Consider the following 25,654-nt stretch of genomic DNA (forward strand, 5'->3'; position numbering starts at 1 on the left):
ACAGATTGAGAATTATAGAGAAGAGTAGCTATCCGTCTTACTGCAAGGGCATGGTGTCGTACTCCTTGCCATCCCAGAAGTGCTTGAAGCCACAGCTGCAGTACTTGGAATTTGAAGGCGTGCGGGTGCGATCGCCGTTCCGGAGCTCCAAGGTTCCATCGCCACGGAGGTGCCGGACTTGAGTGCTGAGGGAGTCAAACGACGAAGTCCCGCTGAGCATCTCAAAATATAACCAACCCCAATCCGAACAACACTCCCTCCCCTCCCCTAAAGAACAGGGTATACTAAAGGTATATACACGCAAGCCTCATTATAACAAAGCTGCATCTTACACAAAAATAAGTATGTCCGAACATTCATTTAGAGTAAAATCTCATTAATTTGAACTTCCAGTTAATTCGAACTCACGATGAGGTCATCTCAAAGCTATGTGTATTCCAATGGGCAAAAACGCCCGGTAATTCGAATGCGCAAGCACTTGCGACGACTAATGCAACCATACCGCGCTCCGAAAATGGTCTCAGCACCCCACCCAATCCCGCGGCAGCACCTCCGACGCCTCAACGCTGCTTGCGAAGAAAAGGAAAAGCAAAGAAAAGGCTGCGGTGAAATGTTTGCTCTCTCTCAAATGCGGATCTGCGACGCGCCTGTGCCACGCTTCTCCCTTTTCTGCCCCTGCCACGTAGAGACCCTTCTACTTGCAACGCCTCGCACAGAGAGAGAGAGAGAGAGAGAGAGAGAAAAAAAAAGAAAGCTGTCATGGAGAGTGGCTCTCTCTCACGTGCCGGTGCCATGTTCCCCTTTACAGTCCCTGCTACGTAACCCTTCTCCTTTCAATGGCACGCGCAAACGCGAAAAGAGCAAGGGGGGGGGGGGGGGGGGCTGCCGTGGAGTGTTGGTTTTCTCTCAAATGGCGATCTGCTTCTTTCCGCGTGGAAACGCTCCTCCTTTTTCGTCACATGCTGGCAACACTGCGGCTTTGGCACAGAGGGTAGTAGCGGAGATGCAGTCATTGCTGTCGTCGTGTTTAGAAAGTGTCGGCGCTGGACATTGCCGCGTGCAACTGCTCTTGCCATGAGAATGCTGATGCCAAAGTAGACATGCTTTGCTAGCTGCGTGCGAAATTGATTGACTCGCAGCAAGGCAAATGTGTGCAGACACGCATCACCGATTACTTCAATTAATGACGGATGTCTTACATTTTGTCAATAAATGCAAGTCTTCTGAAGCTTCCCCCTCGTGTGTTAGCTCAACCCACATGCGCCACTGCATGGGGAGCCCTCCAGTTTACTTAGCTTTCATTATTTCGGACTTCTCTTAAATCGAACAAATTTTTGGCACCCTTCGAGTTCGAATTATCGAGATTCGACTGTAAATTTTCATTCCTAGCAATATATCTTTTCCAAAACTAGTTTTTTAATTTACTGCGTCATCACCAAAATTTTGTTGTATCCGGGTTCGTTGCATCGAGGTGTGAGTGTATGCTGCTAACAAATGTGAAAAGGAGCTTATAATGTGAGTGAAAATGCGACTTCTTAAGTTTGTATGGTTTTACCCAGCAGTTAAAACATGCATGCCCAAGAACAGGATAAGTATGGTCAGGTGGTGGCTTTTAACTTCAACACAGCAAAACAATACAGTCAAACCTCAATATATCGAACACGGATATATCGAACCATTGCCTATATCGAACGGTTCCTATATCACACGGGAAATCGCATGCATTATTGATTTTTTATTTTGAACAAAGTTTGACATATAATGAATATATCGAACTCAGCCACCCCAAACCGCCCGCGCTCCATTGACAGGCGGCGAGCTTTCCCGCAACTCTCGAATGTAGCGGTAGAGCGGCGGGCGTTTACGAATGCTGCACACATCGATGGCGCCGAGAGCGCCACTTTGACGTAGCGGCATACGTGCGCCGCAGCCTTGCGGTAGAGGTTCTTGAACGAGGAAAGTATAAAGAGAAAAGCGCGGAGCTGTTATTGTCTTTCAATACGAAGGCACCGACACGGCTTTGCGCGGGGGAAGGGGTAGTGGGAGGTAAAGATTGAGGAGGAAAGTATAGGAGGGAAAGGACGCAGACGACTGTCTCGGACGCGGCCCGCGCTGCCGCCGGGAAAGGGAAAGCAGTCAGGCGAGCCGGCATGGGCGCGCCATGTGCGCGCTTTACACCCGGACTCACGCCGCAGCCTTGCAGCTTGCAGTCGTTGCAGTCTCTATGGTGTCAAGGGCACACTGCGCACTTATTGCAAGCTCCTCCCCCGTAGCATCGGCAGGCATCGGTAGTTGTGCTCGCAGTGTTCGTGCGTTCTGAGTTAAGCCTATCGCGCTCTGTGGTGCGCGACAGGCCTAACTCCGAACGGCGGAGCTCACGGATGTGGAGATTGTCGCCGAAGCTACTGCTGAGCAGCCAAATGAAGACTCTGCCAAGGTGGATACCGCAGGCGCTGATGGTGCTTCGCTCCCGACATCAGCTGAGGTCGTAGCTGCCTTGGCCCTTGTGCGCCGCCACTGCGGCGCGATTGAAGGCACCGGCCTATCACTTATTGATCGCCTGGACTATATTGAGGACGCAGTCGTCAAACACGCCATGGCCTACAAAAAGCAGGCTACTCTTTTTCAATATTTTAAACCAACACAATAAATACTACGTTTGAATCTTCAAGTGAGTATTTACTGGACCACACTTGAACGGTTCGTTGGTTGTTTTCAGCAAGCTGTTGATGCATTTTTTTTCGTGATTTTTTTTATATTCAATTCTGGATATATCGAACTATTTCGCGATCGCCGTGCCGTTCGATATATCGAGATTCGACTGTAGTAAGGAATGATGACTTTGCTCATTCAGACACCTCATCGACATCAGCAAGTACCAGGACAGTACAGTGCACCCAGCAAGCCAGGCAACCCACCTTTTGCACCAGGTGCAGTGTTCCAGCGTGTTCTTTGCTATCACGGGAACTAGTTCGTCCTTTTCCCGGTTGTACCAGCAAGTGACGCCTGCACAAGCATGCAGCACTGGCTCAGTAAGGTAAAATGTTGACCAGTCACAAATGGTAACACTCATCGCGCGAAATTATGTCTATCAGTTTAACAAAGGACTCTGTATTTGTTGCCTGCTGTTGAGTTGCCCCTTGGACATTGTTTCTTTCTTCGCCGGAAGATTCCCCAAATAGGTCCCAGCATAAAAAGGCAGCACCCGACGTGCACGCACCGTACTGCTCGAAGGTGTAGAGCTTCTCGGGCATCGGGTTCATGACGCTCTCTTGCAAGGTGGTGTAGAGGAGGCCTCCTGGCCGGAACCACTCGGGCGACACGTGGTGCTCGCAAACCGCGTTGCATGTCAGGCAGCGGTAGAGGCGCCGCTCGGCCAGGGCCTTCTGTGTTGCCCTCACTACCAGCGATGAGTGGACGCCCACCACACCTACAGAAGAAAAAAAAAAATGAGTGGGCGCAGCTCCAGAGGTACATTGGTAAACCGTGAAGCCTCCATAAATCTTGCCCAGTCAATCATGATGTAAAGACATGACAACCGCTTCATGCGCATTTCACCGCCGCTTCGTCAGCTCTTGGCTAAGAATTGCCTTTCAGACGTCACCGATGAAAAACTGTCTGGAGGTGCATCCTTACTGTTTCAAGACACTTGATATTTTATAAACAAAAATAATGCCATATTATGCTCCTTTATGCATCATAACGTCATAACACACTCATTTATATGTAACAGTAATTAATTTTAATTAAACCATAGTTAAGTACACATTTATCTTAATGTCACTGATGTTCTGTTTTTGTATGAAAGGGACCAAATCCCAGCCAAGAAATATAGTGCAAATTTGTTTTACATTCTGCTTATATCGAGCAAAAAAGAACTTTTGGTGAAATGATGTCAAGTGACTCATCGAAAATGATAGTGCCTTCATTGAAACTAGCCATGTGAAACAGTAAAGTGCAAAATGAAGACACATTTATTGTGCTAGAGGATCAAGTTCATTTAAACCTCAATGTATAACTATTTCTGAGCTACAATTTACCATAACTAGCAAGGACAAATGATGTACACAACTGCACACAGAGTGGTTCCAAGGCCAAAAGGACAAGAAGAGAGCCAAGTGGGTCAGGGAACAAACGCTTGCTAATGACATCATAATCAAAGTGAAAATAACATCATAATCAAAGTGAAAAAAAAAAAAAAAGAAACACGGCCATGAGCAGGGCATGTAGCGAAAAGGCAAGACAACCGTCGGTTATTAAGAGCAACAGACTGGACTACAAGAGAAGGAAGATGCATGAGGTGAGGCAGAAAGTTATATGGGCCGATGTTATTCAAGTGTGGGGATAATAAAGCCACACCAAGCACAGAACTGAATTTATTGGTCAGGTTGATGAAACATGGGAGACGCCTTTGACTTGCGGTGGGCCTAGTCAGGTTGATGATGACGACAAAGTCTTTACACCAAACCTGTAAGTTCAATCAACGCTGATTTTTTATATGCACTAATGCCATTAGTCCAGGCTGACAGCTCTTCAATACATGAAATCACAAGCATACTGCACTATGGTGGCAATGTAGCGCAAAGATTATAGGATGTTTTTCATTGTAGTATACGGCCCTCGATCACGAAGCTTGGAGCAGGTTAGCCAATAACGAAGAACAGGTCGGAGTAGAGTTTCTAAAAAACAAAGCAGTGCCAACTAAGTTTCTTCACCTCTGCTCCTCTCCAAGCAGCTGTAGCGAGAGAACAGCTTCTGTTTGTTGTACCTGTTTTTGCTACCACTGAAACAGCAGGTTGGCATTCTAACAGGCTCAAGTGCAGTCGACCACACACTTTACATCAACCGAGTAGACCTCCCCACAAGCGGACAAACAAGATGCCGCCTGATCGATTTTCTAGAAAAGCTACTTCGTCACGCTTTATAACTGATGATTTCTAAGCGCTGCAGAGTTTGCAGTGGCGCTAGTGTCATGAGCAAGCCCTCTTGTGTAGTCACTGATTACGTACCACAAATTTATTGCACTTTCGAACACCACGAACATATACCACTTGCTTCTGCATACCTAAAGTCGGATTTCTTAGCTTTCTTCTCGCATTCTTTATTTCGCAGGCTTTTCAGACAGCACCGCTTAGAACCACAGTGCCCTTGTGCCAGGCCAATAGCCCTGTTTCGCAAGCTTCACATCTCAACTTCATTTACGATTTCCCAAGCACACAAGGAGGTGTTAGTACATGGACATGAAAGGCACTACTTTAGTTTTCTTCAGGAACTTTAGGTAGGAGCCCTCCCTTACCCGTCCGTTTGTAGACGTAGTGATGAACATCAGCGACGAGGGTTGGGTGCACGCCATACTTTTGCTGAAACACTTCGTCCATGGCCGCAGTCAGCCGCATCAGGTAGCCCTCAGACAGCTGGTGGTCGCCGCCAACAACGCAGCAACCTTTGGCATCAAAGTCGATGTACGAGTCGACCAGACAGTGCGGCACCCCCCATGCCTTGGGCAGCAGTGACCGTGGGATCTGTGGAAGCTTGTCGCCTGAACAGTCAGGAAGTTGAAATTCAATTGCAATGCTCAATTATTGGCTAACTGAAACTGATTCATGGCAGCTGAATTTAGTACGAGTAGTTGTGAAGCACAGCGTCTCCTTAAAGTCGCCGTGCACTTTTGACTGGTCACAGGAAAGCAAGAAAACAACAGAAAAATGTGAAATCTTGACCCCACAAAAAAAAATTCTTTATTCTGCAGCAAGGTGTGCTCACACAAGTGGTAACCCAGCAACTTTAACCATGCAGGAATGGATCCAACTCCACTCACGGTGCCGACGTAACAGATGAATCCGAACATTGGGCGCAAGAGCATCACGCCAGTGGATACACGAAAGTGCAGAAGCCGCAATGTTCTTTGTCACAAGCAACGAATCGCATATGTGCTGGCTCCTCGCCACTGTGGATGGACACTTTAAGAGTTGGCAGTGAACGTGAAGCTTAGATCGTCGTGCAGCGACTACCAAGAGTGCCGATGGAAGCAACTAGCAGCTGCACACATCGATGACCCAATAAACCGATTATTGTTGTTGCATTTATTTTAAAGCTTTACAAACCGATGTATTTATTTTCTAGAATTTCTAATACTTTGAATAATGTGGGGGGTGCTGACACCCCCTGTAAAGTTGTTTGCACTGTGTGGCCCACGTGTCTCGCCCAAAAGCCACACTTCAGGTGACAACTGCAAGACGATAGATGGCGCTGTGTACGCGTTGAGTACCACTGTTGATATAGTGGTAGCGCCGGCGGTGACCCTTTGCGGAAGGCAGGCCTTGGTGGCGGGCGAGAGTTGAGCGAGCCTCTTCTGCGTGTGGCGGCTGCCGCGAACGGTTGTCTCTAGCGTGGGTCCTCGGCGCGTGGCACCACGGGCCTGCATGCCGTGGGAAGGGGGGGGGTACCACGTGGTAAGTCAAGCATTGGCGACGCCGCCTTGGTTGTGTTATTGTGTTTGTCATGTTGTGTATTTGTCGTGTTATTGTGTATGAATGTCCCAGTGTGTTAATTACAATTAATGTATCATTCGGCAAACGATATCGCATCTAAATTAGTTAAATAAATCTGTATGTTTAGTTTGTACCGACCGTGTCTGTGTCCGTTCACTCCAAGAGCGTGGCGGAAGCCTCGCTCGCCATTTCGAGACCCCGCACTGGCTGCCCAACGTGGAGCCCTTGGAGTATCGGACAACAGTTTTTGCGGTTTGGTACAAGCTTTTGTTAGAGCCGGTGTAGAGTAGGCCTAGGGGGACTTCTTTGCTAGCGTCAGTGGTGAGCTTTGTTGAGAGCGAGGAGATCGGTATTTGTGACGTGTTTGAATTTGTCTCAAGGTTGAGTTTTTTTTTTTTTTGCTCGCAAGTGTTGTTCTTTTTTGTTGGTGTTAGTTTTCAAAACCGTTGTTGAATTGGGATGAGAGCCATGCGGTCTGCATCCTGGGGTGAGCAAGGCCTAGAGCATGTGGTTTACAGGCCAGGACCGAAGCGAGTGAGTATGGAAGCCTCGCGGGTGGTCCGATTTTCTGTAAATAGCTTCTTCTATCTCTTTGGGCTCAGGGAGCCGGGCGTCGCTGCTGACTTGTATAGGGGCTCGACGCCGGGGCGTCGTGACACCGCCCGGGGCGGTGGACGCCGATCGCTCGGTAAGCTGCTGTGCGCGGCGAGCGATAGGGCCACCTCACCGAGTGGATGTCTCCTCGCGGCTGCCTCTTCTGCGCATAGGCTGGGTGCTGGGTGGATGCCGGTTGTTGCCGAGCGACTCATTAGGCCTAAGGCTCTGTGCAGCCGCCTTTCGCACGTGGCACAACTAGGTGGATCGTGGCATTGAGGTGCTGCGCTTTGCTTCCCTCACTTTTTTTTATCTTGCGATGTACGAGTTAGGAAAAGTGGTTGTTGTTTTATTTTGATGGGCGCCTCGGCCGCCGCCGATGTATTAGCTAGCAGCAATGACCATCGTACCATGTGGCCGGAAAAACCCGAAGCTCCCTTCCCTAGGCCCTGCTTCAATCTTCTTTCGAGTTTTTTTAGGGGCGAAGCTCCTTAGGGCGTGGGCTGTGCGTCCCCTGTAGCCTGTATGTAGCCACCTCTAGTTTAGTTTTTGCAGTGTTCACTAGATGGCGGTACCGTCCCCTGTATGTAGCCACCTCTAGTTTAGTTCTTGCAGTGTTCACTAGATGGCGGTACCGTCTCCTGCATGTAGCCACCTCTCGTTTAGTTCTTGTAGTGTTTACTAGATGGTGGTACTTGTAGCTGATGATGAAAAGATGCAAGATGTTATAAACTAGAAAGCGGTACTTGTAGTTGATGAAAGACGCGAGATCTTATAAAATAGGAATGATGTCACATATGGCGCGTGTCATTGGTTGAAGGCAATTGTTCGATTAAGTGCGGCGACGTACGCTAGGAGGAGCGTTGTAATAAAATCCGTTCGCTGTTGGCGCGCGCTCGGAGTCGCCGGATGGATAAGGCTGCACAGCGGAGAGAGCGCAAGGCGGCAGCAGCGCGCGCTCGCAGACAGAATCCCGATGTGCGAGCGCGCGAGGCAAGGGACATCGCAAGCCATCCATCGTCTAAGAACAAATAAAAGTTGATTTGTGTATATACACAAACAGCGTTTCTCACGTCTTTACATGATGATCGACTGGGCGAATTACACGGAAGATTCACAGTTTACCGATGAATCCCTCCGGAGCTTCGCCCATTCATCATCATTCACCCCGTGAATATGTCGTAATTTTTTTTTTTTTTTATGTATTCAGCAGGAGGGATGCCATCCATGGCCGGCTGCCTTCTGCACATCGTCAGTGTCGCTGGCCAGAAATGCGGTCGTGAGGTCGGGCAATGGAGATGCCTGGGACCTGCGCAACTGCCTGCAGTCCGGCGCCCTCGTGAGTGCTGGTCGCCACTGGAAGATGTGTCGGTGCTAGCGACGGTTCGTCACGCGGACGGCAACGTTGCTGTTGCGGGGCCGGTACTGAGGTGAAGTCGAGCCGGACAGTGCAGCAGTGTCGACCGGCGGCGGTGTCGTGGTGCAAGGACATTATGAACATGTAATGTCACTTTTTTTGTTAAATCTTGTGTAGCTAATCTCTTTGTTTACGGAATATGGTTTGATTTAAGGTTGGAGCAATGTGGAGGTGCTGACACCCCCTGTAAAGTTGTTTGCACTGTGTGGCCCACGTGTCTCGACCAAAAACCGCATTTCGGGTTAGAACTACCCGATGGTAGGTGGCGCTGATTACCACAGTCATCATCATCATGGTTGTGACAGTGGTAGCGCCGGTGGTGACCCCTGGCGGAAAGCAAGCCTTGGTGGCGGTTGCCGCAAATGGTTGTCTCTAGAGTGGGTCCTCGGCGCGTGGTACCGCGGGCCGCGCGTCGAGGCCCCTCGTGGTAAGTCAAGCATTGGCGCCGTCGCCTTTTGTGCGCCCTTGTGTTATGTTGTTTGAGTGTATGGTAATTTTGCGTAATGATGACTTAGCGTGTTGATAACGATTGATGTACCGATTCGTTAGACGATATCGTCATTCAAAAGTAGTTAAATAAATGTATGTATGTTGTGTTTGTTTATCCGACCGCGTCTACTGTGTCCGTTCACTCCAAGAGCGTGGCGTGGCGCGTGCTCGCCATTTTGAGAGCCCACAATTGTATAACTCCAAAGACAATCGAACAGCAAGCCCTACTTGAGAGATACTTGAAAGTTCGAACATTCGCACACCCCTACTGAATTCAATATCCTGACTAAAGTGCAACATGAATATGGCCTCGAGTATTAACGAAGCTCTACATGTGTAGACGTACGTATGTAGATGTGTTAGATAGTATGTGCGGGGCAGTAGAAATGGTAACTGAAAATTGCAGTAACAGAGAATTTCCTTAAAGGGGTACTGGCACTAAAATTTTCAGTCGCTGCTTTTTGAATCAAATGAAAGCCCAGGCCTTCAAGAGCCTTGAAAATACCGTATTTTCTCGCGTGATAAACGCACTTTTTTTTCTCAAAAAATCGAAGCAAATTTGGGAGGTGTGTTTATTTATGCAGGGTAAATTTTATAAAAACGTTTTCAGGAGAAAAAAAATGCGGTAATGCAAAAAAAAAAAAGTTAGGTCGCTTAGCCTTTCGCAATTTACATACGTGTACACTGCTTGAAAACAGCTTCTTTGTTGCACTTTACTCATCTTCGGTGGTTGATGTCGCTATCTTCTGCAAGCAGTCCCTGGGCCACCCACGCACCACGCCATAAAAAAAACGCTTTGCGACTATCTTTTCTGGCAAGTTTTGTTCTGGCAATTGTTTAACGGCAACAGTGGTATCTGCTTGTGATGTGAAAGGATGCCAAAAAGCTTGCATTAGAGTTTATAAAAAAGAAAGTAGGCTGAAAAAGAAAGGGGGGTGGGGAGTCTCAAGAAGCGACCAAGGTAGGTTGGCGCAGGCAGTTTGGTTACCTTCGCTGGCTGTGTGCTTATCAGCTGCGATGCCTCTACACTCGCACCAGCACCCCTGGTGAACCCCGCTGTGGCGCACAGATACCGCATTTACTTGCATAATCCTTGCACTCGCATAATTCTCGCACCCCCCACATCGCCCATTAAAAATAAGATTTCTTTTTTTCCTCGAGTAATTATCGCACCTCCGAAAACTGCTGCAATAACGTTGTCTGCTCTTTCCAGCCACTGATGATGATAGCGCACGCCATCTGGCGCCATCTCTTAAGCGTCAAGCGTACTATTGCAAGGAGATTCAATCCGATTCAAGCCAAGCCGAAGTGGCCAGTGCGCGTTGCGGCGTGTTTTGTATGTTGCGTCGGTAACCTTGTCAAGTTATGAGGCGATACTGAAGCTGTACAGCTGCTTTCAAGTCGCATCTGATAGATCATGCACTAAAGAATGGCAACAGGGCCGCCGGTAGGCCCTTCGAAGTCTACGAGCTTTGTGTTCGCTACTGGTGATGGCTGCTGAAAGCCACACAGACGCGTTGGGCCTGCCGTGTGCCTAAAACTGGGATTGATGATAAAGTTTATTTCTTAAGAAGGAAACTGCGCACAATTCTGTTAAATAGCCATCAGCTCAATACTGACGTCCCATGCTTACCTTTTGAGAGCTCTTGTTGAGCGACGAACGCTACCGCTACGCCCCCAACGTCCGCAAGCTTTGCGTATGGTATTCTAATTCTCGACTATTTGCTTCCACTTCTTGTGTCTCAAATAAATCTTGTCTTGCGTTGAACCTCTGCTTTTATTGTTGAGGTAAGTTTTAATTAGTACTTCTTAAAGCTTGCTGTTAGTTGCTGGTGTGAGAATCCCGATTTGCGGCCACTTCGTTTTCTTTTTCGCTCTGTACGTTTCCGTAGAAAGTTTTCCCCGCGTTATTCTCGCACCCCCCAACTTTTCATCGGTTGTCCGGCAAAAAAAGTGCAAGGATTATGCAAGTAACTATGGTAAGACCAGCGATATGCCGCGCACAGATAGAAAGAAACGCAATAGGCACGTGACAACGGGCGAAGGGGAAGCGAGGGGGGGGGGGCGAGCAGCCGAGGTGGTTGGGGGGGGGGGGGGGGTCGGCAAAGTAATAAAAAAAAACAAAAAAGCTCTAACCGGTGAGGAGGCGCCAGGAGTTTTGGTTAGTAGCGAATGAATGTAGGGGGCGCGTTTATTACAGGAGGAAAAAAAATCCAAATTTTGATGACTGAAGTTGGGGGTGCGTTTATTATGTGAGTGCGTTCATGACGCGAGTAAATACAGTATACTGCCAAGTGTGAGCTCACACTGAAAAAGTAATTGCAGTACGTTTCTAAAAGCTAGTTTCACTTTCAACTGTACTCTTATGCCACAACACACTACGAGCTTGTCGTCACGTGCTTGTGCAAGATAATGAGAAGCTTCCACAGCCGCTCAAAGCGTGGCTTAGTTGACACCCAAGCGACCACTTGGTATGTTTACGTGCGGCTATTTTGAAAGTTTGGGTGCCTGACATCATCACAACTAGCCAGACTGCTGCGTGAAGTTATCAAAATTAGTACTGTAGCCTGACATGAAGCCGGTGTCGATGTCAGTAGGTGCACCATGAGAAAATAGACTAATATTAAAATAAAATTTTGCCACACTCCTTTGTCAAGTTTTGTTATTGCTCCAGAAGATTCGTATGATAGTCACTTGCTCAGAACTGCCTCTGCATTCAAGGGATTTGTATGGCAGTGTGGGGGGTTCTCAAAATGGCGAGCGAGCGTCACGCCACGCTCTTGGAGCGACCAGACACAGTTGACAGGGTCGGTACAAACCAAACAACAACATACACACTTATTTAACTAATTCAAAACGACGATATCGTCTGCCGAATCGATACATCAATCGTTATGATGATGATAGTGGTGCTCAACGTGAACACGCCATCTATCGCCCGGTGATTGTCACCCAAAATTCGGCTTTTGGCGAGACAGGTGCACCACGCAGCACAAACAACTTTACAGGGGAGTTTCAGTACTACTACATGTGTAAGCACACCTCCAAAAAGAAAAAAAGGGGCGGGTGTCAGTACCCCTATAACATCTGCAACTGTCACCTACAAGTGTCACCCACCTGAAGCCACTCAAAACGAACAGTTTCACGGTGCATCCAGGTTGTAGCCCATCAAAAAACAAGCAGAATGTCTAAAATGCCACTACAGAACACCTATACTAACAATGGCAAACTGGAAGATTATTATCACAATACATCTGTATAAATTGCACAGGTGTGTTTCTCTAGTGTCCATGACAAATTCCTTCACATGTTTATAACTCTTATGTCCCCTGGAATCACTACACTAGAGCTGAACTCACAATCACTAATCCACATTGAATAAGAGTTCGTGTTAAAACCCTGTTGCTGGCCAAGTTCATCCCTTTCTCCGTTCTGTATGTGCTGTTCTCACCTTGGTTTCCAAAAATGAGGCCTGAGATCACTTTCATTTTCTTAAGAACAGCGGAGCTTTTTGAGGTAAGCTTTTTGGCCCTTTGCCAATTTAGTGTCATGCAGGAGCAGTAGGAGAGGGCAGAAGAGAAAGGTATCAGAGCAGCTGCAACACGATTACATCCTGCTCTTCGATGTGCTGGTCACATGACCAGAGAACCAATCAAGAGTTCACCAGGAGAGGGGCGTGAACTCCACATGGCTTGAGTGGCAGCTGGAGCAAATGCAAGTGGGGCAGTGCTGACGTCCAGTAGCAAACACCGAGGTTTGAGAGCAACTAGCACAAGCCAATAGGCAGCCAAGGGAAGCCGCCAACCACAAGGCTTGATGGAACCAATCACGAAGCGAAGTCCACCACAGCGAAACGCGCAAGAATCACAGTTAAGGAGAGACGCTGGTCTGAAATCTTTTTTTTTAATTTTCAGTATTTCCAGCTGAAGTTTTAACACAATATGTATTTGTCACAGCTGAAAACAAATATGCAATTAGTTTTCTTGCTATCACTTTTAGATTTTTAAATATTAACTGCTACATAAACTTGCATTCTGCCCAGCCTTTGACATCTTCCTCATAAAATATCGCTACAAATTTGATATGACAGCATTCCATGAAGGCCAGGGAGTGCAACAAAACCATAATTTTATTTTTTGCTTCATTGGTACCAGAGTTATGGCCTTAACAAGTATACTCATTAGAAATCTGAAACTGTTGCTTAAGTTTGTTGCTTATTAAATCACTATTGTAAATAAAAATATTACACTTTTTTGGTTTTCTTGCACTAATCAGTGTATAAGCTTTCAAATGCTGCAAAAATTATCAAAATCCGACTGCTACATCAAAAGATACTGTGGGCAATGGCTTAGGGTGTGATGAAAAATGTTGTTTTGAGAAAACGAGAAAAGAAGTTTAGGAACATGCTGAGCACTTATATTAAACAAGAAAAGGTGTGAATCGGTGGATTAACCATGTTAGAAGCCACCAGGAATGTAGTCATCATCATTCTCCTTGGTGCGCTTTCTTTTCATGGCATGCTTGAAGTTTTCAGCATGCTCATGCTTCTTCTCCGATGCTACTAGTCGGCGACTGTCCTTTTCTGAGCATCTTTCAGCGGCCACAACAGTCTGCTGCAGGTGCAGCTCCTTCAATATGGCGGCATCTGCTCTCCCTTTGGCAGCATTGAACCTTGCGACAGCTTCGGCCACAGCAGCTTCAACGGTGAAAAGGAACACGTGTTTGTTTTTGGACACGAGCGACCAGATGACGGAGTGCAGGCTCTCGTTTGGGTTCTGTGTTTTGCCTCGCTGCCAACGCTCCAGCAATTTCTTGTCAGAGAGGCGCGTGTAAATAGGCCGCAAGGCATCAACCATATACTCCGGCAGGTTGTAGCGATGATTCGGAGGAGTCTCCTGCTTGGCAACAGCCTTGTTGTACTTGCACCATGACTCTTCACCAGTTGGGCAGTGAGAGTGCTGAGGGCTTGCATCAGTAGATGCTACGCGATAAAAGGTTGCCCAGACAGCATTACTCATGGACTCAATGCTTCCTTGGTTGCTTTGTAAAGCCCATCCATAATATGACATGAGCTTTGTGACCAGCTCGCCTGTCAGTTTGCCCTTGCCGCCAAGGCTTGGCTTTCCTTCGGCTCTTTGTTTTTGCAGGAGGTTTCGAAGTGCTGTGCCCATGCGCTTATGCACATGGTTGACACAGTCCTCTTTTTTCTATTGGCACGAAGCCATATACCTGTGCCTCCTGCAGACTGTTGAAGGCCCGGCGGTCTCCATCACACAACATGGTTGTGTAGTGGAGCCCATGTCTCTCCAATGAGCGGCCAAATAAAATTTGCGCTGCTTCCACCTCCATTTGTCCTGGCTTACGGGAGGTATTCTTTTGGCAAGTGTGACCAGCTAGCAACTCGGCATACCTTGGGTTGTTCTCCTTCAACCCTAGCTGGCAGCCCAAACAAAAGTTCGATAGGACAACGAAGTCGAGCACATAACCTGTGAATAGTTCAATCACGGTCCCTACACAAATATGGGATGAGTGGCCCCTGGTCAGCCAAGTCCCATCAAAGGAAACGGCGATATTTCCAGGATTTCCATAATTCAGTTCGGAATACACCGTTTTCACGGTGCTCGCGCAGTCGTCAATAACGCGCGCGGCAGCCTTCTGCACGGCAGGGTTCATTTTCAATTTCACATAATCCTGGTATGTCTTGGTGTGCAGGCCTCTCCGTGAAATATTTAGGGCAGAAAAAATATCGTTGAGCACAGTTTGCCCGTTTCCTGTGCTCATTGCCGCGCGAACCGCGAGCACGTTAATTTCTAAGGGGCCGTGCGCTGCGTCCCCCCCTGCTCTCGATGAGCTCTATACGGTCTTCAGTTTACCACACTCGTCACATGTGAGAACAAGTTTCGCGGATATGCCATATTCGCCGTCTTCTTTGGAGATTCTGCCAGGCTTGCCACACACACCGCTCTTCATACACTGAAGAAGTTCTTTGACCAACTCTAAGCTAACGACGGTACCAGGCGTTAGGCTCCATCCGAGTCTCGAAAAAAAGACCGCTTGCGTTTTGTGGCAGACTTCGATGAAAGATCTTGCAGAACATCGCTCGCACGGCACTCGATGGCCACTTTTTCAGCGTCAGAAACCAGAGGAGTGTCGCCGCGCACAGCTCTCGTGTGATCTTGGGACGCGGCTATTGCGTCCGCGATCGCGGGTGCCGCGGCGGTGATAGCGCTGGCACAGCCTGCTTCATCCAAGTTCTCGGCAGCAGAACGTCTCGCTGGTGATAAGGTGCGGGCTCTCGGACGCCGTTTTCGCCTTTTTTCGAACGCATGAGCACTCCGGAACTTCCGATGACCGCCTGCCATTGCACCGAATGCACAGCCGTTGTTAGGCCTCTACGCAAAATGGCGGCTTGCACGCCGCTGTCTAGCAGACGAATCCCTTCGCGTCCAATAGGAAACCGGGAACTGCCCCATGTGACAAAAACGCACCAATGATGTGCGAGTATTCAGTTTTTCTTTATGCGCGATAGCTGTGTTGTTGCTAGATGAAAAACGTTCTTCTGCTAGGAACAGATAATAGAAAAATGCGTCTTTAAAATGAGACCAAAATGGCCGCGCTACTTGGTGAGGTTCTCGCGTGCTGAGCGTTGAATACGACCATTTTTGAGGTGGTTTCGGAAGCGAAAATGGTCATCAAATTGACTTTTCGACCCAATAACTCGACAAATACACATTACAGGGCTATAATATTTTAGGAACAGCTTCCTTAGACCTTAATGGTTATGAAAAAAAATACTTTAAAAGATCGGTTTTTCGGAAAATTTTCAGCCTCCCATACCCGTGTCTCCTCTTTAGCAGAAACCCACAACAGCAAAAAAGCACATGCAACACTACAACACATAAAAACACTGAAAGAATGCCCCAGCTGCACTGTTTCTACCAATTTAATGTAGCAGAACTGAGTTTTGTTACCGTATTTACTCGATTCTATCGCGCCCTCGATTGTAACGCACACCCGATTTCCACGACGAAAAAAAAAAGTAAAACATCAACTGCAACACGCACCCATTTTTCTCGCTGGCCCGCACGATCACACCAATCGAAAAAACAACTCCTTTCGGGAGCGTGTTGCATTTAAATATGAGGTACGAGGGAAGCTTGTGCCTATCTGACGTGTAACAAAGCATTGCCGTCACTGTAGTTTTACCGTGGACCAATGTCAGCACGCGAACTTCCTTCGCCCCCTTCTTCTCGGCGGTTGTGGTGCGAGGCATGTCGAAGTAAAGAGGCGTCTGATCGGCATTCCCGATTTGCCCAAGCAAGTAGCCGTTGTTGTGCCGCAAGTTTAGGACGAACCTCTGAAAACTGCGAAGCTTTTCATCGTACTCCTCTGCAAAACTTTTCGCATATGCCCGTTCACCTTCGAAGGGAAAAGCCTTTCCTCTTCATAAAGTTAGTTAGCCAGGACCCGCTCGCTTTAAACTGGCTCCCCATTAGACCTTTTTCTAAGGCTAATTGCATAGCCCGTCCTTGGGGCGGTTCTGTCGTCACGGGCCGCTCTGCCGCTCGCTGCTCAAGCACATACTTACCGAGCAGTTCTTCAATTTGCGGAAACCGACCCTGCTGTGGTCCACTGAAGCCTTTGCGTGAAGCTTTGCTGTCGACAATCTTCTGCTTTTGTTTCCGCCAGTCCCGCACGCACGTTTCGGGAACTCCGAACTATCGCGATGCGGCCCGCTTTCTGCACACGCGATGACTGTTCTTTTAAAAGCGGCATCGTGGTGGACTCGAGTTTTTGGAGTCGGCCCTTCCATGCCGTCAACGCTAATGCACTACAAGATGACGAGCTTTTCAGCACACGTACGAAGTGCTGCACATGGGAAACACATAGGCAGAAATGGCCGACGCGCCATGACGACGCACGTAGGGGGCGGCCATTTTGGAAATGCCGATGGCAATATAATGGCTGTATTCATTTTTTTTTTTCGTACTGGATTCTAACGCGCATGCAATTTATGAACTTGCTTAACCGGAAAAAAGGTGCGCGTTAGATTCGAGTAATTACGGTAATTTTTCTGACAATCGCAAAACTGCATCCACCGTCAACTCACCCATGCGCACGCCGACCAGCGGAATGTAGTGGTTGCGGCCCGACGAGCTCCAGGAGAGGCAGAGGGGCGGGTTCCTGCGGTTGCAGGGCCCCCCGCGGCACTGTTCAGGCGCCACCAGGCTGGGCAGGAAGAGGGCGGCGTAGTCGCCGGGGCTCTGCATGCCCGCCAGCGAGTCGAGCAGGATGATGGGCCTCCGCAGCACGTTCGCCAGACTGAACACGTGGATGTTGCGCAGCCCCAGCAGCTCCCCCTCGGGCGGCAGGAAGTCGGGGTCGCACTCAGCTATGATCGCGGGCCACTCCTTTTCGTCCACAAAGTCCTTGAGCAGCTCCTGCAAGAGGAGGGTGACAGTATGGCGCTCACTATCGACAGCGACAGTATCGCTATCGACAGTAACCTGTAGCAAACATTCCAAGCAATACATCACGGCGCTGGCGTCAGTACTATCGAGTCCAGGCCAGGCTGCGGGGCATTCAGGTTAAGTGTGATGACATGTGCACACTGAAACGTCCGAACAAAAATGAATCTGACAAAAAAAATTATAAACTAATAAATAACTTGCTATTTCCAAAAACTTTCTGTACAAGTAAAGTATATTTTCAATTAAAAGAACAGAACCTAAAGGGGGTAGCAAAAATATGTTCCGTTTAACAGGAGTGACATCTATTGAGAGATGAACAGGGGTGTACAATTCAAGTACGAAACCTATCATATTATAAGTGGTTGTTCCGGCTAAGCAGGAATTTCATTTAATGTATAAGTTTCCATTTACTGGGAGCCTACAGCATGCTATAGTACTTGTTAAAGTGCATTTATAACAAGGCCATTTTTTATTTACATTCTTTATTTTTATGTAAACGATAATTCATTACATCAATGTTCATTACATTAAGGTTTTTAGTGTACTGCCAACACTGACGTCATGGACTCAAAGCAGACAGACCTCGTCCACGGTGGCAAGCTTGCAGGCTAACGGATACACTGCTGCACCCTCACTTTCTTTTTGTGGAAAGAACAGTTTCTGGCGATAATTTTTTAAACTTGTATAACTTTTTTGCGCCGTAAGAGGCTACAAATTGTATATCTTGAATTATATTTAACCTAAGTATTTTTTATGTTATCCTCCTTTTTAAAATGATTGTATTAACTTTTCAATATAAAAATTTGTTTAATGTGTGTATTAAATATATATGCAACATTTATGTTATTGGACAAATAATTGTTTTAGCTACAATTTGGTACCAAAGAATGTAAATAAGGCATTGGTATCTAGCTGCAAAAAAAATGCTTTTTACACCTAGCAAAAACGGCCTGTTTTCCCACGGTAGCGAGAGAGTCAAGTAACCCTATGGTTTAGGCAAACAAATGAGGCCTTCAGGATGTCGTTAAACTAGTAAACCCTGCAATCTGATATAGAGGACACTTAGTGAAGACATAACTTGCAATAAGTCTCCAATGTGCGAATCCCAACAATCGCACCCTAATCCATGCATGCGCACACACCTTGTACTTTGAAAGGTGCTCCTCCAGGTGCCGCTTGAGGTGGCACCGCAGAGGGTGCCAGAAGAGCTCCCGGCCGACCAGTGCCCGTGACACTGCGTGCACCAGGCAGTGGCCGTCTCCGTCTACATGCACGGGCAAAAGCCGGTCCTCTCCATCATTGTGGGCCCTCACAAGGGCCAGAGTGCCGCGCAGGTACGACAGACTCCCTGACACGTCCTTGCCGTAGCCCGCCACGTCAACCAGCTCGGGGTCAATGCGGAAGGCACGCACGCCCAGCACGCTGCAGTCGAAGTAGGTGCCCGCACCCATCTCCGATAGCAGTCGGGCCTTGCCCGATTGCTTGTCCATGCCATACGTGGTGAGCAACGGCGAGACGAGCTTGCAGTGGTAGTTAGACAATCCACGCACCTTAATGGTGTCTTCGCCGTGCTTGGGCACAAGGTTGCCTGTGCAGCAATTAATGAAGCTAAGTCTCAATTGTGCACAATGCAACCTTGACTTACTAGGCATACTTCCTGTATTTCCTGTATTGAAGGCTGCTACTGTATATCATAACACACGCTTCAAATAAAGCGCTACCTGCCAACACTGGCTAGTACTGCCAGTGTGAACTTCACATCATAAAAGTGAGGCCACGATGTGCACATGAACTAGAATTTTTCAGTTTAGCATTTCTACAGACGATCTGCACAGACGTTGGCAGGAGAGCAGACCTAAAGATTGCACTCCACTGAGAATCTGCCTAAGCAAAGCGTCACCACTCCATTTCACTACAACTATCAGTTAGAGATGTTTGCCTACAGTGATAGTCAGCTTTAATTGCTTTCCCTGCAGCCATCGGTGGCACACTAGACACACGTACTCCCATGATTTGATTGATATGTGGGGTTTAACGTCCCAAAACCACTATATGATTATGAGAGACGCCGTAGTGGAGGGCTCTGGAAATTTAGACCACCTGGGGTTCTTTAACGTGCACCCAAATCTGAGCACACGGGCCTACAACATTTCCGCCTCCATCGGAAATGCAGCCGCCGCAGCCGGGATTCGAACCCGCGCCCTGCGGGTCAGCAGCCGAGTGCCTTAGCCACTAGACCACCGCGGCGGGGCACTCCCATGATTTACTGACATGCTTAGTTACATCATGGTCAAGGGCAAGCCCCCATCAAAACAAAAGTTCCTGGCTGTCCTATTTTCTATAGTACAGATTCTATCATTCGGTGCTTTCCTCCAAAGTGTAAATGCCAATTGCTAACACGTTCCAAATGCCAATGTAAGTATCACACCTCAAACAACCTCAAACCGGGCAGTCTTTTTTTTAGTTCTCAAGATCTAGGAAAACAAGCACCACTCACTAATGAGGATGTTTCGGATGAGCGAGTGAAAGGCAATTCCCGGATTGGACACCTCCTGCACGTCACGCAGAGCTGTCCGGTCGTGGCGCTGGCCACACTGGGGGCACTCGACACTCTGGTCGTAGGACGGAAAAAACAGGCGCGCACAGCACGCCTCGTCGAGACACGTCGCACTCAGCACGCGCGGCTGTGCGGGCTCCTTGGGTGCACCCCCACCTCCTGCCAATGATGTGTCCATCCTCTCTGCTGTTGGCCCCAGTGCGCGGGATCAGCTGCACAGAGACGGGAAGACTGCTTCGAAGACATAGTCTACGGTAAAAGATTGTCGCACAGGGTTCTCAAACACATGGCACGTGAGTCGTACACAACCTGTTTTGCGCATGATTGTCTTGCTCCCACATAATTTTTATTTCACAGCTCTTAAAGCCAACCGTTAGTCCATGCTGAGTGAACAGAAAACTATCATCATCATGAACTGGCATGTGCTTCTTAATAATTTTTCTTTATCTTCTGCTTTAAAGTCAAAGAACGAAATCAATAGACAGTGAGAAAAAGATATAGAAAGAAGAGTTGGAGGATTGCGCTTAAAAACACAGCACACGAAAAACAGAGACACCCACACAAACCTGCAAAGTTTGCGCAGGTGTTGTCATCTCTATATTTCACGTTATGTGTTTTTTGCACAACACTCCATTTCTGAAAGAATGCACCAACTAGCCCATAAATGTGTGCTATATATAAAGAAATGCACAAAGGGATACAATACACTAAAGCAGGGTAATTAATGTTCCCTGTACTTTCTGTGGCTTCATTGTCTGCCGGTTTTCATTGAGACTGTGTCAAATACGTAATCCCTCAAAACTCTCTTTCTTTATTCGTTCACAGCGTGCGTCTCCTTCTGGCAGACTTGATGCCTTCAGGTGGTACGCAAAGGTGTATCGGTCAGCAGTCTGCTTCTTGAAGATTCGCAAGCTACACGACGCCAGGTGACAAAAAGAAAAGAGTGCTCTGCACTCCCCGTCATGGCTACGAGCGGCGCTGACTGACACTTCTAGGTTTAAATGCATATAAACACCCGATGAAGTGGATGAGGGGATGGCCATGGGCCACCGTAGCTCAATTGGTGAGATCGGGCACGTAATCCAAAGGTTGCAGGTTTGCTCTGCCGGTGACAAGTCTTCATACCGTCCACTTTACTTCCTTCCCATCTATTACATGATTACTATACCACAATTACTACAACACATAAAAAAAAGTACATTTAACGTCCCTCATACCTTCCTTGGCTTTATTCAATGGTTTTCAATAGGGTCAAACACACAGAGCACATTAATCTGTGGGTCCCATCTGCACTGCTCATCGCTTAGAGATGCATGCATAACATCAGCCTTCTCTATGCAATCATGCATTCCCGAAGCCAGGGTGACGATATGACTGTCGCATTATTGATCTTGGTGCTTCTCGCAAACTATCATAATATGGGGTTGGCACTCGTGCTATTTTATTTAAAAATTGCTGCGGTGCACAATGCATTTGCTGGGTAAAATGCTAAAGCAATCCACTAATAAGTGCATGTCGTAACTCAAACAATGAGTCTCGGACGGGAATTCTACCAATATGAATTTTAGAAAGCCCTAAAACACCTCCATCCTACCTATGACAATAACAATTTTGAATACACACACACACACATTGCATACCAAATACTGCATCCTCACAAGTGATAAAAAGAGCGCTGCATGGCACACAGGAGCCACAAAAATATAATAATAATAAAGTTTAAAAAATCAATCCTGTGGTCTTCTGGGCATTACTGAGCCCTTTTAGTTGCAAAATAGTGACATGAACAAAATCCAGTGGGTGATGTCAGCACGGCAAATGTAGATGATGGGCCAGATCGTGATGTACGGGAATGCAAACATGGTAAACACTGACAGCATGTTCTGTGACAGCTCGTTCAGTGCGAGCCATAGATGTCTTTGTGAACTTTCTATTCAGTTGGCCTCATGTGGGGAGCGATCCAAGGAATAGAGTAAGGCCGCTTTCTTCGGGAGGTTTTATGTAACCTGTAGACTTTGCCACAGTACATGAAGTTTTTGTAAGTCATACGTTCAAAGCATAGTAGTACACTGCTGTCACTAGGCAACACATTTCCAAGCCAAGAGTCAATGAGCTTGCAAGCCGAAAGTGTCGATCCCCGAAAGATGTACGACACTCAGGATACGTTTTGTGTCAGTGACAAAGATAAAGGTTATCCTTTATGATATTTGTCATCCATGCAAGGCTCGCCGTTCAGTGAACTTCTACAGTATGCATTACGAGATCTGCTTTATCAAACCACTAATAAATAGTCGTAGCTACCATGTAAACAGGATGGAAGAGTATGTTACCATGGATTTGGTGGCCAAATGTCTGTGCCACAAATATTTGCTGCACTTAAGTGTGAACCAGCTGACTTTCGACTGGAACACAATTGAAAGGGATGATTGATCGTTCACTAGATTAACTGAGCGTTTTTTTTTTTTTTCAGTGATTGGGGAGTGTGGCATGATATCAAATCTGCGTACACAAGATATAGCTGGCTGATGTTAGTTAATCCCGGAAAGGTGATGATCGCTGTTTTCCAATCGACATATAGCATGCCATGACGATTGACACACTCATGACATGTACTACATGTCAAGTAAGACAATCAGATGTCGTGCAAAATGAACACGTGCTTTTGTTCTCAAGCCACTGTGCGCGCTAACGAAGATTTATGCAAGACCAATCACCACGCCGATCAGTCTACGCGCTTACGCATGTCGCAGCCTGTGCGACCGTTTTTCCGACGTTGTTGTCAAAACGCCCCCATGGGTACCGCGGAATCGAATAAAAACAGACAGAATCAGAGCTCTGAATAAAGGCTCTACAACTATTCGGAAACTTTATACCATTCCGGCTAACGGCTAGTACTGCGCCGAGAAAAGGGCTTTCTTGCCACTACGGTAACGCAAGGTGACCCACAATGGAACACATTACTATGATATCCGCGCGCCAACAGCTAAACCACAGACTTAACCATTTATTCGCAGGCCGCTAGTACCCACAAAGGAGATCACAAGCGAAAAGACTCGCTATTTCAGGCACGCCTTCGAAGCCCCTTGAGACACTTCCCGATTCGTTAACAAGGCAAAGAAAAGAAACAGGAAGCGCTTCCGCGCTATATGCAGAACAGCTCGAAACGAGAACATAAGCCGCGGAATTTCTCACCGAGTTTTTCTTCCGTCGGCGGCGGTACAGCAAAACGCGTGGTCAGCGAACAAAGCGATTTCAGCTGCCGATGTCAGATGACGTTTCTGAACCAAGAACACCAGATTATCTTCTCGAAGCTGCAAAGGACAGCCGAAGGGAAATCGGCACTTCCCAATCACCATAATCTCGGTTGTAAACAAGCTCCGCGTTTTTCTCTGGGTTGCCCGCCCGCTCGAAAACACATCGTTTCGCCTTCTCGCGAGAAAAACTTACGTCAATTGTAGCGAAGCTTGTGAAAGGTTCAGAAGCGAGTCCGTTGCATCCATCTCAGTGATGACTCGGCCGTCCCATTACTATCAATTGAACGATTACCAAAGGCGCACGCTTCTTTCGAGCCGAGCCAGCTGGGGAAGAGCGGTAAATCCCAACAACAGGGCACCGGAAAATCTCCAAAAGCCACCGCCGCAACACCAGCAGTATAGCAGCAAGGAACTACAGCGACGCCAAGCGACCTCGGGCGCGTTCGTATTGACAATTTTGAATCTGATGACTCGCTTCTATTTCACATAATGTGACGTCACTTAAACTTGGATGGCCTGTGAATGCGTTCATTTGTTTCACCAGCCACCGTCACGCCCGGATTTCCGAAATAAGAAACTAAAACCGTACAGCAAGTGAACGCGTACAAATTCCCCTCGATTAATCTTGGGCTTCTCACAAGATGTCTCAGAACGTGATCGGCGGTAATGCGCGATAAGCACGAAAATATTACGAATTATACATGTCTTACCATCAATTGCAATTAAAGTAAATTACAGTAGTACACTGTAACGTAAGCTGTGCTACAGTGTCTAGTATATTTCTAGACACTGTAGCTGTGCCCTAATATCGGCCGCAGCCGAAGCTACAAGAAAGTTGCGCAAATGACGGTGGACTAAAACATAGAACTATATTATTATCAGTCGGTCCTATTGGTCGACAGAACGAACGCACCGGCAAAAAAAAAAAGTCAATTTTTTAGTTATACGATTGAGTTGTTTCGGTTTCGTTTTCGGATGTATTTTTTAAAAGTACACACGAAAGCGTCGGTGTTTATTTCATTTGACTTGTTATAAAATATTCCAAAAATAATATGGGTTGCCGAAATTTAGGCGTCATCACAAAGCTCTTTTAACAAAACGGTTAATGTGCGATTGTACGTTGAAAACATAACGACCAGTAAGTCACTTGGGGCCAGCTAGTTCTCAAATATGCACGGCTCGTTCGTGATTATTTAAACTTTTTCGCCCCACACATGACGTGTTTTCAGTACAATCATAGCCTTAGAGACCACTTTCTATAAAACATTTCTAACCATCTCCCAAAGGGAACCCTGATGGGATGCGAAAGAGAAACGTTACGCACGGGTGGCGTCACGGTTTGAACGGCGCTAACGCGGGTGCGGCGGTGAGCCTGGAATAATCGCGAGTGGCGGTCGCGGTAGCGACAAATGTTGCGGGCGAACGGATGAGACTGCAGCTGCGGGCGCTGCGGCGAGCGCATGGCAGGCGAGGGAGTGAGTCATGTCAGCGCGCACAGCAAGGGGAGCGTGACATCAACGCGCAGCTGCGGCGTGACCTACTTGGTACTACCCCAACACCTGCGTCGAGCGGAGCGCGTTGCTGCGCGTTCGTACGGACGCATGGAGGTAAAGCGTGACACAGGCTAGTCAAAGAGTTGGTTTCTATTTAATAGGAGAGAGCTGCCACCGCGGCCGGAGAGGGGACTTAAATACGTCTAAGTCCTCGCGGAAGCTGTAGTATCACCTACATCAAATATGTACCCGCTACTTTTACAGAATGCACTGTTCTCTTGCCTCTAACACCTAGCCTCGAGAACGATGCAAATAAAATGAACGAGAACGATGCTAATTAGATAAACGACAAAGGAATCCTGGGTCAGAGTGGGGATCACACTTGCGTCGTTTGGGTCATAGTAGGGGTCGAACTTCGGTCGTTTATGTCTAGTGGATGTTCTCCCACACAGCTATGCGTCTGCTTGTGAATACAGTTAAAAGAACTTACTTTGCTTGGAAATGCAGTGAAAGTAACTTTCATGCTTTACAAACTCACGCGTGCTGGGTGCATGCTTCACAAATACAACATGAAATATTGCAGTACTAATGCATAGCTTCATGGTTTAAAGCCATTCACCCGCTACAACACACACACACGCTACTGCAAACTCAAGGCCGCGTAGTGGGTGCATAGCAAGTTTGAAAAGGTTCCATGCACTAAGTGCTTGAAGTACGCGCGAGAAACAAGATATCAATCAATCAATCAGTTTATTATCATATCATAAAAGGATGTTACAGGGAGTAGAATATACAGACGAGGGTCTCAAAGTACAAGACTGCAACGGGACTGCAGTAGAAGACTGCAAGATCGCTATCGCATTCAACTTTTAAAGGCGAAGCTTTAGA

At 47.4% G+C, this 25,654-nt stretch overlaps 1 protein-coding gene across 1 annotated transcript in view; it reads right to left on the bottom strand.

The window, feature by feature from the left end:
- LOC119181312 (deubiquitinating protein VCPIP1-like) overlaps positions 1–23,607 on the bottom strand; it is a 71,120-nt gene extending 47,513 nt beyond the window's left edge. Inside the window, exons 1-8 of the mRNA XM_037432520.2 lie at positions 23,467–23,607; positions 19,960–20,231; positions 18,605–19,050; positions 17,102–17,432; positions 5,297–5,539; positions 3,221–3,430; positions 2,919–3,006; positions 42–185 (exon numbers count right to left, since the gene is read on the bottom strand). Of these exons, the coding sequence (XP_037288417.2) occupies positions 42–185; positions 2,919–3,006; positions 3,221–3,430; positions 5,297–5,539; positions 17,102–17,432; positions 18,605–19,050; positions 19,960–20,197 (1,700 nt within the window). The 5' untranslated portion in view covers positions 20,198–20,231; positions 23,467–23,607. The remainder of the gene's footprint in view (positions 1–41; positions 186–2,918; positions 3,007–3,220; positions 3,431–5,296; positions 5,540–17,101; positions 17,433–18,604; positions 19,051–19,959; positions 20,232–23,466) is intronic.
- Positions 23,608–25,654: the final 2,047 nt, after the last annotated feature.

This window comes from Rhipicephalus microplus, chromosome 10, assembly GCF_043290135.1.
Source record: "Rhipicephalus microplus isolate Deutch F79 chromosome 10, USDA_Rmic, whole genome shotgun sequence".
Lineage (NCBI taxonomy): Eukaryota > Metazoa > Arthropoda > Arachnida > Ixodida > Ixodidae > Rhipicephalus > Rhipicephalus microplus.